The 12,901-nt window shown below is 38.6% G+C and overlaps 1 protein-coding gene across 6 annotated transcripts in view; it reads right to left on the bottom strand.

The window, feature by feature from the left end:
* The window catches only part of SPAST (spastin), a 37,351-nt gene that overhangs the window by 6,314 nt on the left and 18,136 nt on the right, over positions 1–12,901 (bottom strand). For all 6 annotated transcript variants that reach the window (XM_038176613.2, XM_038176614.2, XM_038176611.2 and 3 more), the window contains 11 exons: positions 12,703–12,836; positions 12,311–12,404; positions 9,323–9,397; positions 8,089–8,160; positions 7,503–7,578; positions 6,846–6,937; positions 6,054–6,133; positions 5,197–5,239; positions 4,451–4,530; positions 983–1,053; positions 120–160 (listed from right to left, as the gene is read on the bottom strand). In XM_038176613.2, the coding sequence (XP_038032541.2) occupies positions 120–160; positions 983–1,053; positions 4,451–4,530; positions 5,197–5,239; positions 6,054–6,133; positions 6,846–6,937; positions 7,503–7,578; positions 8,089–8,160; positions 9,323–9,397; positions 12,311–12,404; positions 12,703–12,836 (858 nt within the window). The remainder of the gene's footprint in view (positions 1–119; positions 161–982; positions 1,054–4,450; positions 4,531–5,196; positions 5,240–6,053; positions 6,134–6,845; positions 6,938–7,502; positions 7,579–8,088; positions 8,161–9,322; positions 9,398–12,310; positions 12,405–12,702; positions 12,837–12,901) is intronic.

Below are 12,901 nucleotides of genomic sequence, written 5' to 3'. Positions count from 1 at the left end.
AGAACCTCGGACATCTAAGCACAGAGTTTTCTTCTCAATCACTATTTGACTACATGACAAATGCCTGCTGAGGATACGTTCCATTGAAAAGGGGAAACAGAACTGCTGGAATAGCGTACCTCACTGGCAGACATGTTCTTCACCTGTTCTGGTTTTAATTCTGTAAAAATAAAGAAAGATCATTGAGTTTCACAGGAAAACTCATCACTTCTGTGAGCTAAAGCATGATAGAAGTAGTTTAACCTGAAAAAAAACCAACACAGCTATGACTTATACCTCCCTGCCTCAACATAACCTCCTGTACAGAAATGTGATATTTCTCCTCTCCTTCCTCCCCATTTATCAACTCCTATCCAGGCTCCTCCCACACTGATTCATTGCAGATATTGTACAAGGCGTTAGGCAGAACTACTTCCTTCCTCAGAAAGTACAGGAACACCATCCAAACATAACAGCTGTCCTCCACCATTTTATTCCTGGAATCTACAACCCTCCCCAGCCTGAAAACATGCATAATTCTCAGGGAACTGAAAGCTACCATTAGCCAAGCATATAAAAATCAAATCAGGCAGCGCATGTAAGATTACATCTTGCCATACACAGTACGGGGGTTGGGGGTGTTCTGATCATTCTATCATTCTTCACCATTCTACAGTTTTCTACTTGAAATACTGTTATGGTATCAACATATTACAGCACACTTTTTGCTCTGAGAGCACAGGAAAAAGAAACATAGATGGGATTGCCAAGGCTGACATAAAAGACATTTAAAAAATGTTTTATTTGGAAACCAGGAACAGGTGGAAGAAACATTATGCAGTCTCTTCTCAAAATGGACTTGCATGGGAATTGATTTGCCAGCAAAGTAAAGCCTGCGTACCTTAATGCATACATTGTTAATCAACCACTCTAAATTAACATTTCAAAGTCTCCAAGGGCACTGAGTTTTTGCAAAGCCTAAATATAAAGCCATCCAACTTACCTCGGATAGGACCCAGTGCTGCATCCTTTGCTAACGCAGTTAAATCACTCCCAGAGTATCCATCTGTCATTCTTTGTAAAAGCAAAAAGTAGGGAGTAAGGAAAAATAAAAAGCTTTAAATGCTTAAGTATTTTAATTACACATGGTTAACATGTTACTTAATCAGAAAAAGAATACTATTAAAATGTTGGTTTTGCGAGTTCAATAAACCACATTAATAAACTACAAGTGCATTCAACTTAGATGATTTATATTTAAAAGTCTTCTCTAGCTTAAATTTAGGTACAGATACTCAAGTCCTGCATAATTTGCTAAGGAAAGTAAAAAGAGCAGCCAACTAAGATTTGCAGATGAAAACTAACCCCAAGAACGTTACTACTTCTGTTACAAGAATGTCCTACCACCAGTTTGTCGTGATTTGCTGCAGGTGAGTATAAAACCAAAAATCAACTGTCCTGTAAATCAATACAATGAGAATCCAATACCACGCATTTTGATGATTTGATCAGGTGACCGGTTTTCTGAATAAAACTTCTGGTTGACACTGGAGCCATACAAAGGGTAAAAGCAGGCATTACTAAAAATCTAACAGCGTTTGGGTTTGAAAGTGATAGTTTCACAGTATGCCTTTTGTGGAAAGCAACAGCAGGAGCTGACTAGTGGATGCCAGAGAAGAAAACATTCTATTAATTCAGCAGAGTAACAAGTCTTAAGAGCAGCACCTTGTTGCTTAGCAAGCTGCAGTACAAACAGCATTAATTTTGGTGGAAGACCTTTTTCCAGTGTTGAATACTCAGTAAGATAGACTATATTCTCAATGTACTTGGCAAGCAATTCTCAGGATTGGCAGTCTGCATCTTAGTAGAGAACCGAAACTGCCTCCTACAGTGTACACAATGGAAAACAGGTCTCTCTCATAGCCTAAGTCTAACTCGTCAACTTATTCCCATGTTGAAGCCTTAAATACTTCAAAGATTAAAGCTCTCCACTGAACTGAGAAGCCACAAATACTGCTAATACAGGTGAAAAGAAGTAAGGATTACCTAAAGAAAAGAAAAAAAGAAAAAACAATTTATAGCAGTGACTGGCTATAACGAGAAGTCAAAACCAACACAGGTTCCTTGAAGGAAAGCCATGCCTAACTTACTATCGTTTTATGACAGTTACCCACCTAGGGGTGGAAGGAAAGGCAGTGAATAGGTTTTGGGTGGGTTTTAGCAAACAAGTTTTTGATAGTCTCTCACAGTATCCTTCTGGACATCTGTTACACAGCTATATAACTACATGATGCAACAGGCAAACACTTGGCCAACAGGTGAGGCTCCAAGAGTTACAGTAAGTGCGGTACAATCGGGTTGGCAGCCAGTCAGTCACTAGTGGGGTTCCCTGAGACTCAATTTCAGGGCCAGTTCTCAATTTTTATTTTTTAAAACCATTAACTTGGGACTATTCAGTCAATAACTCCTGGGCACAGGAGCTGAGATGCACAAAATAAGTTTGCAGACAATACGAAATTAGGAGGAACCCCTGATTCCCTTGAGGATAGAAAGGCCTTATAGAGACATCGTCATAAATTAGAGCACATCAATCTTAACAAAATCCAGCTAATTCTGGATTCTATATCTGGGATGATGCAATCCTAGATGTATGTATAGGCTGGGGGACATGTGGAGTGCAGGCCTGCAGAAAGGGACCCAGGGGTTTTTGTTGATGGTAAGCTTAATAAAAGTCAGCAGCATGCCCCTGGAAGACAAAAGGGCCAACCATATCCTGGGGCATAAGCACAGCATAGCCAGCCAAGTCAACAGAAGTGATTGTCCCACTACACTCTGCATTGGTGCAGCCTCACCTGGAGTACTGTGCACAGCTCTGGGCTCCACAGTATGCAGATATAAAGATATTAGAATGTGCCCAAAGGGCACAAGAAAGATGGTGAAGGGTCTACAGGGTAATAGGTACGGGGAGCAGCTGAGGCCCCTTGTTTTGTTCAGCCCCAAGCAGAGCAGGCTGAGGGGAGGCCTCATGGCGGCCTGCAGCTCCCTCACGAGGGGAGCGGAGGGGCAGGCGCTGAGCTCTGCTCTCTGGGGACAGCGACAGGACCCGAGGGAACGGCATGGAGCTGGGACAGGGGAGGGTCAGGCTGGGGGTTAGGGAAAGGGTCTGCACACAGAGGGTGGTCAGCACTGGGATGGGCTGCCCAGGGCAGTGGTCACAGCACCAACCTGCTGGAGTTCAAGAAGTCATCCTATGATTCTAAGTGTTGGGACAGCGCTCACATTTGGGTTAACTCTTAGGTGGTCAGAAGTTTGACTTAATGATCCGCGTGGGTCTCTTCCAAATTGGGATATTCTACAATAAATTTCATAGCCCTGCCTTCTGGAGATAACAATGTTATAGTTTACAAGGAATTGCAGAGGAGAGAAGGAAGTTCACAGAATCATAAAGGAGGTTAAATTCCTGTTTCTTCTGGAGTGGAAAAAAAGATGAGATGGAACACACAAGGCTCTTGACCTTGGTCTTTTGTCTAAATTCTTCCAGAAGAAGTGTACTTAAGTTGCATTTGTAATTTGGTGTGTAAATTTGCAGTTAGAATACAAATCACTGCCTTCTTCCTCCAGCTAGCTATCACTGCAGCCTAAGTATGGCCTCAGCTAGCATCCTTGAATTACAGAGTACTTATTCAGGTGGATTATACGCCAAGTTTCTGTAACATTATTAAGAGGCTGACAAATGCCACACCCAATAGTGTGCTCGCCTCTTGTGTACTACCACAAACAGAAACAGAGACTGAAGTACATCCACTTGAATATTTGGTTACTCACAGTCAGTTTTTACTCCTTCCTGCCCAAGGCACTTTACCTACTTGTTAGTCTACCTTCCTTCACACCCACTACATTTACTTCTGAAGATGGAGAACAGCACTACTGTGTCAACATTAATGATGAAAAACAAAACACAACACCTAGCTTTGTCATAGGAAAGGCCTTTAACTTGCATTTTTCCAAACATACATGAAATTGAGAAGAACCTAAAATTATCCAGTGCTTGCTCTGTTATGTTGGTAATATCTTTAATAAACCCAGCAGACAACCAAATAAAAGTTGCTTTTGAAATGCATGAGCAATGCAAAACCGGTATTTGCATCATGGAGGAGAGCTGGACTGCCTGAGGGATTAGTGAAGAGAAGCATCTCCCTCTCATCTCCACAGAAAGAAGTACAGAACATCACGTTTCAACATCAGAAGCCTAGCCAGTTAGTACAGGGAAAAAACAAGCACATATGTATACAATGGTATAGGAAAACAATTTCCTACAGCCTGAAACCTTCCTAAAATACATCTAATGCATTGACAGTAAGTTTTATCACTTTTGTATGATCAACAACATCAGTTACATTTCGAATGAATAAAATAGTCTGAATGAATTTAGTAGATAAGTATTTATTTAGTATAGTTACAGAATTCTTACCTAGCTAGTTGTGCCAACTCTTTTTGGGTCAATGGACTTCCTTGCTTGCTTAGAAGATTTCTTAGCAAAATCAACCTTGTCTAAAGAAAAAAAAGAAAACAGATTTTTATGTAAAAACTGATTTTTATGATACACAAAATTGCAACAACAGAACTATCTGTTTGTCAGGTTAGCTTTTGCGCTTCACTGGTTTAAACTCGCCTATAGAGCTTTTGTGGATTAGACTGTACACGATAGTCTCCCCAGAGGAAGAGAGAGGGATTTGCTAATAATGAGGACAAGGGTCATGCTTGCTCTAAAAAGGCACTAAATAATAAGAATGTTAGAATCCTCATCAAAAGCCCTAAATTGCTGTTCAGCTAAAAAATATTAAGAAAAGTACTTTCATCTTTTGCAGTAAACACTCCTCTAGCCAACCAAACCTGCTCCTGCATGCCATATTTCAGACTTGTCAATGCCTGCCTGTATGTAAGGCAACACTGCACTAACAAAGTAGATACTAACAGATTTGCTAATATCAAGGGTAGAAAAATGCAACTGATTAATGTAGTTGCCAGAATTAAAACACAGTGTATATGGCCAAGCTGGGTCAGAAATTAAATTTAAAAAAAAAAAAAAAAAACAACAATCATCCATTAGGGCTAGTTAAGGATAATGTACAAAATGCTTTTTGGGGGATTGTTTTGTTTTTCTTTCAAACACAATTGATCTAAAATTGAAGAAAATACATAGAAACCAATACTTACTTCCTCATTTGGTAAAGATACATATACCCGTTTAGTGAATCGTCTAGGAAAAAACACATATATAAATACAAGCACTTCTGTAGTTTTGTGGTGCATACAGATCTAGCATTTGGTTTGATAGATATGTCAATTTCACTTACATAATCTAATTCTAGAGAGTAGAACTACAAATTAAACAAATAACATGCATGAGCTGCTGGTGTCACCTTACTCTTCTTGAAGTCATGAAACTCCTTCCAAAGAGAAAACAATCTAAAGGTAAATATATCACTGACTACCAGCAAAAATAAATAAATAAATAAATAAATAAATAAATAAATGAAGCATCCCCTCACAGGAGGACTTCTGAATTATTAAAAATGCAATTCATTTGTTCAGACAGTGCCTATTTTCCTCAACCAAAAACGAAGAGAAGCAAACACGAGAATTTGCAGCAAAAAAAAGTCCTAAGGCAAATCTACAGCAAGATCTTCAACCACAGGTGACATCGAAAGTCCAATATTTGCACGGAAGAAATACTAGATTTCATTCATTACATTTCTTTCTTCAGGCTGTCATTTAGTTCCAAACACAAAAGAAGCAGTATGTAAGATACGTGAGAGTTAGAAAATGCTGACTTAGTCTCCACAGGCACTGCTGTGTTAGACAACAGCAAGACTGCCATACTTGTGCAGATGTATCCCAAAAGAGAAGAGACAAGCACCTCTTTGAGAAAGTAAATAAATTTTTTTTGCCAAACAATTTTGCCTAATTAGTCCAAGACATAGAACAAGCAGGACACTAAACATCAAAACCTGCTGTTCATAAAACAAGCATCATATGATTGCCTTCAAAGAAGAGAAGAGACGTTTTGATACCTGAGAACAGCATCATCAAGCTCCTGTGGCCTGTTTGTTGCTCCCATCACAAGTATTCTGTCCTCTCCAGAAGACTGCACCTACATAACGCAGAAAGGCAAGACAGCTTTCAGTTAACATCATATAGTTAGCGACTTGTTATGCATTCAGTGCACTGATGGGATTTTACTGTTTTTAAAGGCAATTAACTTGGCCTTTATACAAATAATATTGTAAGGGCATAATAATAAAAAAGTAAAAAAATTTAATAAATTGTGTATACCAATGATCTGCACTGGTCTGTCTGAAATCATTATCACTTAAGTCTCACGTTACCCCTTAACAAAGTGCACTTTTATGAGGCAGATCCCTTAAAGAAAAAAAGGATACTAGTTAAAACTCATTTAATTCTCTTTTATTTACCAAAAAGAAACATGTAATTGCAAACAAAGATTCACCTCTGCCTAACCCTCCCAAGTGTCCTTGCTCTGTAAAATCATTTGTTCTCAAAGCTCCTTTATTATAGCTATTTGTTATCCTTTCCTCTCTTTTCTCTGTTCGATCTATTATTTCAGCTCCAGATTACTGTCTCCTACCTTTCAACTCAGACCAATTTTTCCAGAATATTGTAGTACGCAGGCAAAAAACAGCAATAAAAAAAAAGTTTGCCAACCAAGGGGGTGGTTTGGGAATACTGGAGAAAAAAAAAAACAGCAGCCAAATAGAATTTGTGCTTCATCTGCAACTTGTACAGGCATCTACTACATTAGCCAATTCTGCTAAATCAAGCAACAACTAGGACTAGATACTTACGCCATCAAATTCTATTAAAAATTCTGTTTTTAGACGCCTACTGGCATCATGTTCACCTTCTCGTCTTTCACACAGAAGGCTATCAACTTCATCTAAAAAAAACAACAGAAGAAATACACCTTAGTTATGCATACAACACTGAAGTCTTCGTAGCCCCTTAAGTTCTTTCACTAATATAGGGCTCCAGAAAGAAAGATCAAATCTTTTTTTCTGTAGGAGACAGACACATCCATTTTTAATATATAAGCAAACATTAAAAGCTTGTCTAATTTTCTGACTAGATTTACCATGCTGCTGTGTGTTGTCATTTAAATATGCAATACAAACCATAGATCAGATAAAAAAACCTTGCTGGATAATAAACTGTAACTCGGGACAAGCAAGGCCTATTCTTATGTTTGAAGTTTAACGTTAAAATGATCTTGTTCTGTAAAGGTAGTAAAGGCTGTGTGTTCTTGGTGCTATTTTTTCCCCTATCGGCACTAAAATAGCAGCAATCTAACATGTTCTGTTGGAACTGATTAGCCAGCAGATCATAACCAAGACGTTGCCTTTACACTACAGAATTACCCCAAGTAGTTCACCTGGCAATTCAAACTTAAGTCGTCAAAATGTTTAAGGAAGTACACAAAAGGTCAACAGCGTTTAATGTCTTACCAATAAAAATTATAGAAGGCTGAAGTTCTCTTGCCACTGCAAATAGAGCACGCACCAGTTTCTCACCTTCACCCACCTGAAACAACAATAAACTGTTTTTTAGAAGGAGTTTAGAAAGCGTTTATTAAAAGACCCCTAACACAAGGACTTCCCGAAAAAAAAAATATTCTGACAAAACAAACACACTTAATCCACTGGTACATGCCTAGCTAGGTTACCAGTAGCTGAGTGTTTTATACACTTTTTTTTTTGTCTTAAATATCACAACTTCACTTATGATTCCAGTTGGGACATCAAGAGGTTTTGGTACCTAAATCGTGAGAGATCTTAGACCATTATTTTCTTAAAAGAGAAGAAAAAACAACCACCACTCCTCCGTATCACAGCCAGTATCATCCTGAACTGCAAAAAAAGCCTTTGACACTGAGTTATCACAAGCACAAACCACTGTTTTTACTTCACAAGTCACTTCCCTAAGGACTTCATATTCACTATATGCAACCAGTTCAAAGACTTGTCAGAAGTCCTGGCCTTCTTAAGCCCCAACTATAGCACATGTGTTTTCAGATTAATACAATTTACTTACATATTTTGAAGTTAGGCTTGCTGCACTTATATTGAAGAAAGTGGCATTGGACTCTGCAGCAACTGCTTTGGCCTAAGACAGAAAAGAAGTACTTTTTAAAACAAATTGACGAGACCTCTGTAGCTCTCACTGATATTCTTAATAGTCCTTTGAAAACCCCCTACACTTCTCTAATCACAACACCTCCACAGCCAACTACAACTTGCTTACTGAAGAATACCAGTCTCCAGCTTCTCTCAATGTATCATGAGAAGCTACTGAAAACAGTTTTAACTCATTTAGGGTGGTAATTTAGGATAGCAGTTGAGTCAAGCCACGTTAACATTATTATTTTTTCCTCCTCATCCCATCTATACAAAAACTGCTTTCAGAGGAAAGCTAGAAAAAAGAATCAGTTCAGCCAGAATGCATTACCTTCTTCCTTAACAGCTTCACCATGCTCAAGAAGTTATGGTTCCCTAGTTTTACGGGGCTTTTTTGGCAGGGGTGAGGGGAGGGTTGTGGGTTTTGTTTGTTTTGAACTGATTACCAATTGAGTTCCAATAGGTAAACCTAACAGAAGAGCCCAAGTGAGCCGCTCAGCAGTCCTGCTCATGTGTTTCATAGCTTCAGCAAAGGCAGCGTGCAGCTGCAGCTTGCCACGTGATGCGGGAGGATGCGCCCAGCTCAGCTGCACCAGGACACACAGTGTTCCCTGGCTGCTGCACAGCCATTTCACTCCAGCTCCCTCAACCCTGCACGTCAGGCTGTAAAACAAGGAGCCAGGCAGTTCTCCAGCACTTGCATTTCTCACACAGCGGTGTGGAAGGCAGACAACTCCTTTCTTGCTACCGTGCTCTCTCCCCAGTTCCAAAAAATACTCATATTTCTGCTATGTTTTAGTGGAGAGCAGGCTATTTTTAAGTGCTGCTTTATACAAACAATTAACCACGTTACTTTCATTCTCTCTGAAAATAAAATTTAGACATTACATTTTTTCCACATACACTGCTGGAGGAGCTCTGCTAGAAGTTCTAACAGCGTTCACAGAGCAATGTACAGACATAACACCAATAAGCTTCCAGTTAAAGCACAATATATCTAAATTTTTCCATAAAAGATGGCACTTTAAGAGTAGTTCTAAATTATGCAACATAAAGGTTACTTGGAAAAACAAGTGCAGAAAAACTGAAAGCCACCCCACATGGTTACATTCTAAGCCCACCAACTCTTGCATGCAGTAGAGTTTTCTCACCAGCATTGTCTTCCCATTTCCTGGTGGGCCAAACAGCAACAGTCCACGTGCAGGAGCTCTAAGTCCTGTAAATAACTTTAAAGATACATAATCATAAATTACCTTGGAAGAACTGAAGTGCTAGAAACTTAGCATAAATATATAAACACTTGGCTAGATCACTACATGGAGAACTCGTGACGATGATTTTTAATTTTCTTTTTTTTTGTAAAACTATGAAAAAAATCTGAGTTTTATTAAATAGCAAAGGAAATCCTAAAGTCTGATTCTAAGCCTTACCAACATTAACAGTCTCCAATTAGCTTAAATCCTAGGATCACAATTCTGCTTTATCAACAGTGATGATTGTTGCATCCAAAAGCAAGCCATTTAATCTCGGCTGGGGGATGACAAAGAAACGCTGATATACCTTTATAAGAAAATGACTAAAGATTAAGGAATGGCTTACACTGGCAATGATAGCAACAGTTCTCCAGCTGTATGTATTTTTTAGGGAATTTCTACATTTTATTACTGACTTGCCCTAATGCAGGTGCCTATCATCTCTCACACAACGGTTAAATTACACCATGATAATTCTGGGCATGGACACACTGTGAAAGGAGCATAAGAGGCAGTAATATATTCCCAAAGACCAGCCTATCAGGCTAAAGCAACAAATTCCATGTAAAAATGTGAGGCAGTGTGCACATGCAGGTGTGCAGTAGGAGGGTAAAAGCAGTGCTCCTATTAACTCCATATAGAAGAACCACTTCATCTTTTTTTTTTTTTAAATGAACATCTTGAAGACTTACGCCTTAACCTGAAGGTATTTAAAGTATTACTTCACCACCACCTACTCCCTCCAAATTCCACTGATAATCTCCTCACTCTCACTTCGCACTGGATTCATTTTTCCTACGCTACGAAATTGCACATATCATACCTCCCATCACAGAAAGCAAGTGCACGCTTTCTCACACAACGCATCTCTTCTGTTTTTTTCTGTAGCCTGTTTTACTACTTTCAAGCGTCTCAGAGTTCTGTTTTTGGCTTCACACTCATTCCTCCATTCTAGCTTCCAATAATTCCAATAAACAAAGAGAACGGACAGTATGGAGGCACTTGTATATACACCAAGTTTGAAGCCCACTGGCAACAGACACTCCTTTCCTCATTATCCAACATCAGAAATGGTTCCATTAACAATTTAGTGTTTCCATAACATGACCAACCAACATGGATTTTCTCTATTATTTCATTATAAACAGCATTGCTTGTTGTGTTTGATCCCTAAAAACAGGGCACAGGAACACGTTAACATGGTAACTAATACATACCACCTGCACCACTGATTTATTGAGCACTTTCATCTGGATGACTCTGTATTTCTGCTTTCCATGCTGCACACCATTACATGCACCCCCTCCTCACTCTTTTTATTAGGAATTGTTCTTTCAGAGTTCTATCATTTTCAGATATTCCAGACCAAATTTACAACTCTCACCTTTACCTTCTCCTATACAGTTAAGCTACAACTGTTATTTATCACTGAGAAACACTAAGCTTTTGAAGTTTTTATTAATAGACTAATATTAAATATGGTCTGAACTAATTGCTACTGTTTTATTGGCATCTTATTGCTGAAATGGTTGCCATCGCATCTCTAGCCAGCATTTTCATTCACCTCAACTTTTGCTCTCCTACAAAAATACTGTTAATTGGTTTGTTTAAACAAGAATGTTGAGGTTAAAACTAAAGTATTATTTAATTGAGTAAATAACCCCCCTATAGTTGCCACATTTACCATGTTTACTTACAAGAAAAAAAAAAGCCTTTTTTCCTCCAGGGAATGAAGTTTAAGAATTCATAGGACTCTCTGTCCTTGTTATATCTCAACCTACAGCAACATCAGATCCACTGCTAACTAAACTATTATGAAAGAGATCTTACTGAAAACAGCAACTACTATTGAAGGAGTCATAACCATTCCAAGGCTCACATTTCAAAGTCCTTCCCACCCAGCTCATTGTACTGGCATTACTGAACAACCAACTTTACATACTAAAGCACTGTAATAACAGAGATGGTATAATGACATTTGCCTTCTGTGTGAGAACACCTGAGCATGCATATTTAATGCCAAAGCTTTTTTTCCCACAGGTCTGGTATTCCTCTGATGCAACACCAGCTTTAAGTTTCTTCCCCACCACACTTCAAATCCAGAAACTGAATTACATGGAACAGGAAGAGCAGAGAGCAACTCCAGTCACCAGCCAATGTTACAAAAGACTCCCCAGAAACAAAGAACAAATGGCAATTTCACTTGAATAATCAGCGCTGCAGTAAAGCACTGCATGCAGTCTCTGCTAGAGTTTCTAGCAAGTGCAGCAACTATAGGAAACCATTAACTTCACACAAAAAAAGCTCAGAATTCCAATGCAATATAGGCTAGACCTCAATCCGAGTAGTCAAAGTAATTGGGGTACCACCTACAATAAATTAATCAAAAGCCTAAATAACTAATCTCCACTCAGCCAAGTAAAAAGCAAATCTACCCTCAGATGTTATACACCTCAATATACTTGTTCACTGCTATGCTTCCTTGCATCCTTTCCTGCTGTGAATAGGCTGTTCAGATTATCCAGAGAACTGACCACAATAAAAAATTAATATTTTCTAAATCTGATAATGCCATGAGGTAAGTCACCTATGTGATCTCCCATGTTTCACTCTTCCAGTTCTGAGCTTTGTCCTCTACACTTCCACACAAACAGCTATAGTTATCTGGAACAGTCAGCCTCACCAATTTTCAGGTGGTTTTTGTTTGTTGTTGCTTGTTTGTTTTGAGTGGTGGGTGTTGAAGCTGTTCCTTGGTCACTTTCTGCTACACTGACTATAGATAACGACCATAACCAGCAAAGATAGTGCAACAGAATCACCACTTTGTGTGTTAAACAACAAATTTCATTGATTCTGCCAGAGCAATAACAATACCAAGCTGCTTACCTCAGGTCTAAGAGAAGGAAGGATAACAATTTCTTGCAAGGCTTGTTTAGCCAGTTCCTGTCCTGCGATATCATCAAATTTGACAGCTGGCCCACTAACAAAGAAATGGAATACTAATTAGTCTAACAATGAGATACTCTTTCCAGCTGCAGCTGACTAATTTAATGTATTTGACGATTTATAAAGAACTATTTTGAGGAAATCTACATCTTACACTGTTATGCATTTCAAAAAATAAGCATTTCATATGTGAATTTTCTTTCATCTTACAAGGTAACAAAAAAAAAACAAAAAAACAAGAAGTGCAATTTTTCATTTCAAGAGCACCAAGATTTCATTGAATGAAAAACTGGCTTTCTGCTCTGAAAAAGACTACTGATCTTCAGACTTACCTATCAACAATTTCATTCAGGATAAGATTGGCAAGATTACTGTCCACATTTCTAAATATCTTCATGTCTTTCTTTTTTCGAGCAGCTGGGGTAGGAGTAGAAGGCTTATTTGTTCTGCTATTTTTAGGAACAGCCTTGGGGGGAGAAAAATAAAAAAAAACTTAATACTTTTTAAGCACATTGTTTCAGATGCTAAATA

This window comes from Anas platyrhynchos, chromosome 3 (assembly GCF_047663525.1).
Source record: "Anas platyrhynchos isolate ZD024472 breed Pekin duck chromosome 3, IASCAAS_PekinDuck_T2T, whole genome shotgun sequence".
Classification (NCBI taxonomy): domain Eukaryota; kingdom Metazoa; phylum Chordata; class Aves; order Anseriformes; family Anatidae; genus Anas; species Anas platyrhynchos.
The sequence above is the reverse complement of the archived record's forward strand: the minus strand, read 5'-3'. Positions and strand labels throughout refer to the sequence as shown.